This window comes from Triticum aestivum, chromosome 5A (assembly GCF_018294505.1).
Source record: "Triticum aestivum cultivar Chinese Spring chromosome 5A, IWGSC CS RefSeq v2.1, whole genome shotgun sequence".
In the NCBI taxonomy this organism is placed as follows: domain Eukaryota; kingdom Viridiplantae; phylum Streptophyta; class Magnoliopsida; order Poales; family Poaceae; genus Triticum; species Triticum aestivum.
Window position 1 is genome coordinate 618,385,718 of NC_057806.1, and position 6,394 is coordinate 618,392,111.

Below are 6,394 nucleotides of genomic sequence, written 5' to 3' on the forward strand. Positions count from 1 at the left end.
GAAAATATTGTATGGGTTTAGTTTCGGTTGGGCTGATACAAATATTCGTGCAGGTTCAGTTCAGTCATGGTGCAGTTTATAAATCATTCTCGGGTTGGGTCGCCGTTGGCTTTTCATGTGTTTGTCAGTGATCCGGCCTCTCGTGTGCTTCTACTTGGGAGCTCCTAAGTGGCGCCAGGCGCCACTTGGAGGAACAGGCGCTAACGCGCCCCTACTAATGGGCCGGCCCATTAGAAGGTCAGTGCTCGATTACATGACTAATTTCCACCCAGTCGCTCGATTGGGGTTGACCAGATGACCGGTCAACCTTTGACTTTGAAAAAAATATGAAATTTTTCGTAAAAAAGAATAAGTCCATGACTTCAAAATTTTCATGGATTTTGAAAATAATTTCAAACTTAAAAAGTAGTTCACGAATTGGAAAAAAAGTTCATTGAATTTGAAGAAAAGTTCACAAAAGTTGAATTTTTTAATATTGATTTTGAAAAAAGTATTTTTGTAAAATGTTCATCGAATTTAGAAAAAGATAGAGAACCAATTTGAAAAAAGTTCCACTGATTTTAACGAAAGGTAGATCAAGTTTGAAAAAGAAAATCATCAATTTTGCAAAAAATTCATCGAGTTGAAAAGGTTCACGCATTTAAGAAAAGAAAAAAAATAGGAAAATGAAACAAAAGGAAACGTAGAGAACCCAAGTGAAAACACAGAAGAAAAAAAACTAAACAGAAATGACAATGGGCCTGCCCGTTACTAGACTTAGTGTATCATAGGGTGTGCGTGCGTGGTGGCTTAGTGGGACAAGGCGCACAAGATGCAAACCATTTTTTTTATACTGAACTTCTATACTTATTTTAAACTAAATGAACCATATTAAAATATTAATTAATATAGTGTTCTATTGCTTAGCCACATAACAATGTTTCCAAATATTAGTTATATTATTCATTGTTATACAGTTGTAATTTATATCATTGAATTTTTTTTCTGCAAAATTTGAATTGTATGATGTACCAAAAAATCTGTTTCTTGTTTAAAATGGTATTGAATTTTTTTTTACTATTGCATAGTTTGTATAATGTGTATACATATATTTGCATATCTATGCGTTTGTTTCCATATCGTTTAATATTATTGAATGGCATGGTAGAGATTTCTAAATCATATACACACTGACAAATTTCAATAGTGGTTTCTAATATATATTAGGCACCATATTCATAGAAATTTCTAGCGCATATCAAATGTGATTTGAAAGTTGGGTTCAGTAATAGAGTCATGAAAGAATTAAAAATGTTGTTGATTGTACTTTTGTGTATGATTTGATTATATGACATGATCGTCTAGATTCACTTGGTTTGATTTGGTGCTTATCCATTTCTCAAATGAAAAAAAATTATGCATTGATTTAAACATTGAAATCTAGTTATCAAAAAAATTCACTATGAAACTAAGACATCCACCGTAAAGAGAGATTAGCGTATCTAAACTCAAGGTTAGTCAGATTGATTTGCCTTCACATGGTATGAATTGGTATTATATGGTGTGAACTTGCGCTCCTGCAAACCGAGGCTTATTTCTATATTTAACTTTTTTAGATGTAATGTATAATTTTTGAATCCTGGTAAATGCCATATGTCTGGCACGAACGGATGGCAATTCCGAACGTTTTTTTAATCACAAGCTTAGTGACGTGAGGATGACAATTTTAGTTGTCAAAGTATGACAACTTTCATACTTCAAAGGATGGCAACTTTATTTTTTGGGTTTGTATTATTTTGGATGGTAGCTTTAGTTGTAAAAAAGCCAGGGCCCGAGTGCTTCATACCACACGTGTGACACTTATCATTTGAGTAATTTTTTAGTGTTTATATACTACTTCATCTGTTCCTAAATATAAGTCTGTTTAGAGATTCCAATATGGATTATATACGGAGCAAAATGAGTGAATCTACACTCTAAAATATGTCTATATATATTCATATGTAGTTTGTATTGAAATTGCTAACATAATTGTGTATAGAAACCGAGGGAGTAGTATAATGTATAGTAGGCTGTCGCCCTTTTACCCGGCCTATACGCCAGCCCTATTTTCACAAGTAAAGCGGGTAAACTTCCTATGGCTTAGACTTTTTTTTTTGAGAGTTGCATAGGAAAGGATGGACAATATTTTAGGTTCTTTTGCAAGATAAGACATTATGTAGGTGGCAGAACAATTTTAAGTAATTGCTCCCTTTTCTATATCCTCTTTGAACATGTTTTTGGGGAAATTTTTGTTTTTGCTACTCTAAATTTTGCTTATGTCACATTAAAATTTGACATTTCACTTTTGCCACTCTTACTTTTGACAATGTATCACAATTGTCATTAACATGACGAGCCAACCACTTATATCATAGGAGAAAAACATTTTGCTAACCAAATAACATGGCCGAGCTAACCACTTATATGGCAATTTTAAAAACCGGATGATAACACGCACCGATACGCTGCCTTCATGGATAACACCTGCATCCGGTTTTTAAAAAAACCTTTTCCTTTCCAAATTCCGGTCTAGTTTGCGGCTCTGACCCCAACTCGTCGTCGGCTTCGATCCGATCTACTTATAGTAGATCCCCCTAGTCCTCCCTCGTAACCTAGGAACACCGTGCGAGCACAGCTGTAGCTACGTGATACGCACGGGGAAGTACCGACCGAACGTGCTGCACAACAGCAACACGAGGGAGACGATCATGGACAGCGTGTTCGGCATGGTGGGCGGCGGCTTCGCGGTGGTGGCCGCCGGCACCTCCGCCGCGGGAAGAAGCGTCGTGTTGATCAACCCCGACAACGACAGGGTCACGAGCCTCGGCTCCAACCTGCTTCTCGGCGTGTCCGGCGTCCCCGGAGACTGGTACGTAATTCACCACGATCGACATCAATCAATTCTCGCGCTCCTTCGCTTGAGTCTTCCATCAGTCTTTGCGATCCTCGCCTGAGTCCTCCATGCTTTTGTGCTTCGCAGCCTGCGGTTAAGGGATGAGGTGAGGGCCAGCGCGAGCAAGATCCACAGCGCCGCCGCGGCTGCTGACGCCGCCCGGGAGGCGGTGATCGGCTGCGCTCAGTCCGCGAACGCGGTGATCGCCGGCTACGACAAGGTCGAGGGCCCGACGATGTACGCCGTTGGCGGCACTGCGCCGCCGGAGCGGGTGGAGCAGTACCGCGCCGCTGGGTGCGGGGCGGGCCTCTGCACGACGGTGATGGAGAACCACTACCGCCCCGGCATGACGGTGAAGGAGGCGGTGGCGCTCGTCGACAGGTGCATCAAGGAGGTCCGGCGGGTCGGGCTGGCTAGCTTCGTGATCATGGTCGTGGACAAGGATGGGGCCAGGGAGTACGCCAGGCGTATACTAAGGCCGAAGGCGGTGATAGAAATAAAATCCAGTCAGGGAACGCCTATTGTAAACTCGAATAATTAAAGTAGTAGTATACTTTTTTCAAAATTTATATACAAACTTGTTTGTAATTTGAAAATTTAAGTGGGTCTCATATACATGTTCTTTCTCCTACTCTTACCGGCTATCTCCGCCAGGTTTATCAAACCCTCTCTGGAGGCATTGTTTTGGCTTGACCGCCCCCTTGGGCACCAACACTAGCTCCGGTTTGTCGGCCCCGCCGGTGACGGCGGTGCGGCGTGGCGTGGTCTCTACATTGGAAGCATTGTTTGGATGCTCGTGCGGTCTATAAGGTTGGTTGTAATGGGGGGTATCATATAATAGTATCATGTATATGATACTAGTGTATGATACTACCTCCTAGTGCATAGTATCATATATCAGTATCATGTAATATTCTATTTATTGTCATGCATGACACAAAGTAGCATAGCATTTATTATGATACGGTATCATAATATGATACTTCATCATTTTTTTCTTTATTTAATGCTATGACACCTCATCAAAATTGTTTAGTTGGCATGCATGATACTAGCTATGATACTACCATTACGACCAGCTTAACAGTGGAAACTGGTGTTGGTTGCTTTGCTTCAGTGGGCTGGCAAAGCTTTGGGCTTGGTTGCCTCCGGGAGTGCATGGCCACCTTTGGGGCTTTAGCTACTGCCTCGTTTCATGTATATAGGCTCTAATGCATTTTTAGGGACTAACTTTATTCACATGTTAGAGCAATAATATATGATATGCAAGTTACACAAAGCACACACCATCAAATTCGTACGTGGAAGGAGTTTCCAATGATATAATTTTCACTTAATATATTTCATATATTATTAATCTTATATCAATAGTCAAGGGCAACCTCAAAAATGTATTAGGCCCTATATATATATGGAAGGAGGGAGTATGTACATCATTGCCGATACCTCTTGGCCGGCATCATCCTTAAGAGCATGTCTAGTAGAACCCTCAAATCCTTAAACCCTCACTAGCGTTTTAAGGGTCCAAAAATGGTCTTTTTGTGCACTTTTACGGGTTGAAAAATAGGGGCAAAGATTAGAACCCTCAAACCCAATCTTTATAACGGAATATTCCCCATGAACGACGCTGCCGTTGCGGGCATATGTCAAGCACCTCGTGCACGACGGGCGGAGGGCGGAGGGCGGGGCGGGCGCGGGCGGAGGGCAGTGGCCGGGGGGTGGGAGGCGGAGGCGGAGGGCGCAGGGGCGGGAGGCGGAGGGCGCGGGAGCGGGCACGGGCCAGAGGGCGGTGGCGGCGGGTCGAGGCGGAGGGCGCGGAGGCGGAGGGGCGCGGGAGGAGGAGAGGCCGGGGGCGGGTGGCGAAGGCGTGATAACCCACAAGTATAGAGGATCGCAACAGCTTTCGAGGGTAGAGTATTCAACCCAAATTTATTGATTCGACACAAGGGGAGCCAAAGAATATTCTCAAGTATTAGCAGCTGAGTTGTCAATTCAGCCACACATGAAAATTTAGTATCTGCAGCAAAGTGTTTAGTAGCAAAGTAATAGGATAGTGGTGGTAGCGGCAACAAAAGTAAAGACAGCAAAAAATAATATTTTCGCTATTTTGTAGTGATTGTAACAGTAGCAACGGAAAAGTAAATAAGCGTAAACCAGTATATGGAAAACTCGTAGGCACCGGATCAGTGATGGATAATTATGCCGGATGCGGTTAATCATGTAACAGTCATAATATAGGGTGACACAGAACTAGCTCCAATTCGTCAATATAATGTAGACATGTATTCCGTATATAGTCATACGTGCTTATGGAAAAGAACTTGCATGATATCTTTTGTCCTACCCTCCCGTGGCAGCGAGGTCCTATTGGAAACTAAGGGATATTAAGGCATCCTTTTAATAGAGAACCGGAACAAAGTATTAGCACATAGTGAATACATGAACTCCTCAAACTATGGTCATCACCGGGAGTGGTCCCGATTATTGTCACTTCGGGGTTGCCGGATCATAACACATAGTAGGTGACTATAGACTTGCAAGATAGGATCTAGAACTCTCGTATATTCATGAAAACATAATAGGTTCAGATCTGAAATCATGGCACTCGGGCCCTAGTGACAAGCATTAAGCATATCAAAGTCATAGCAAAATCAATCTTAGAACATAGTGGATACTAGGGATCAAACCCTAACAAAACTAACTCGATTACATGATAAATCTCATCCAACCCATCACCGTCCAGCAAGCCTATGATGGAATTACTCACGCACGGCGGTGAGCATCATGAAATTGGTGATGGAGGATGGTTGATGATGACGACGACGACGAATCCCCCTCTCCGGAGCCCCGAACGGACTCCAGATCAGCCCTCCCGAGAAGTTTTAGGGCTTGGCGGCGACTCCGTATCGTAAAACGCGATGATTTCTTCTCTCTGATTTTTTCTCTCCGAAAGGAAATATATAGAGTTGGAGTTGGCGTCGGAGGGTCTCCAGGTGGCCCACGAGGTAGGGGGCGCGCCCTAGGGGGAGGGGCGCCTCCCACCGTCGTGAGAAGGGTGTGGGCCCCCTGGTTTTCATATTTGGCGAGGATTTTTTATTATTTTTTCTAAGACCTCCCGTGGAGTTTCAGGTCATTCCGAGAATATTTGTTTTCTGCACATAAAACAACACCATGGTAATTCTGCTGAAAACAGCGTCAGTCCAGGTTAGTTCTATTCATATCATACAAGATAGAGTCCAAAATAAGGGCAAAAGTGTTGGAAAAGTAGATACGACGGAGACGTATCAACTCCCCCAAGCTTAAATCCTTGCTTGTCCTCAAGCAATTCAGTTGACAAACTGAAAGAAAGAAAGAAATTTTTTTACAAACTATGTTTGCTCTTATTGTTGTAACTATGTCAAGCCAGCATTCAAGTTTTCAGCATAGATCATAACTAACCACATTTGCAATAATTCTCAGGTCTCACAATTACTCATATCA

General features: G+C 42.6%; 1 protein-coding gene across 1 annotated transcript; it reads left to right on the top strand.

Annotated features, from left to right (window-relative positions):
- Positions 1-2,551: 2,551 nt before the first annotated feature.
- On the top strand, positions 2,552-3,543 carry LOC123107978 (proteasome subunit beta type-2-B). The gene is made up of 2 exons (XM_044529852.1): positions 2,552-2,890; positions 3,002-3,543. Exons 1-2 carry the CDS (start codon positions 2,730-2,732, stop codon positions 3,453-3,455), a joined length of 615 nt encoding a protein of 204 aa, XP_044385787.1. The 5' UTR covers positions 2,552-2,729; the 3' UTR covers positions 3,456-3,543.
- The last annotated feature ends 2,851 nt before the right edge of the window (positions 3,544-6,394 follow it).

Excerpts from the sequence above, each read along its gene's own strand:
- LOC123107978 (XM_044529852.1), top strand. The coding sequence starts at position 2,730 with ATGGACAGCGTGTTCGGCATGGTGGGCGGCGGCTTCGCGGTGGTGGCC. Across the intron at positions 2,891-3,001 it reads TCCGGCGTCCCCGGAGACTG|CCTGCGGTTAAGGGATGAGG; the intron begins GTACGTAATTCA and ends TGTGCTTCGCAG.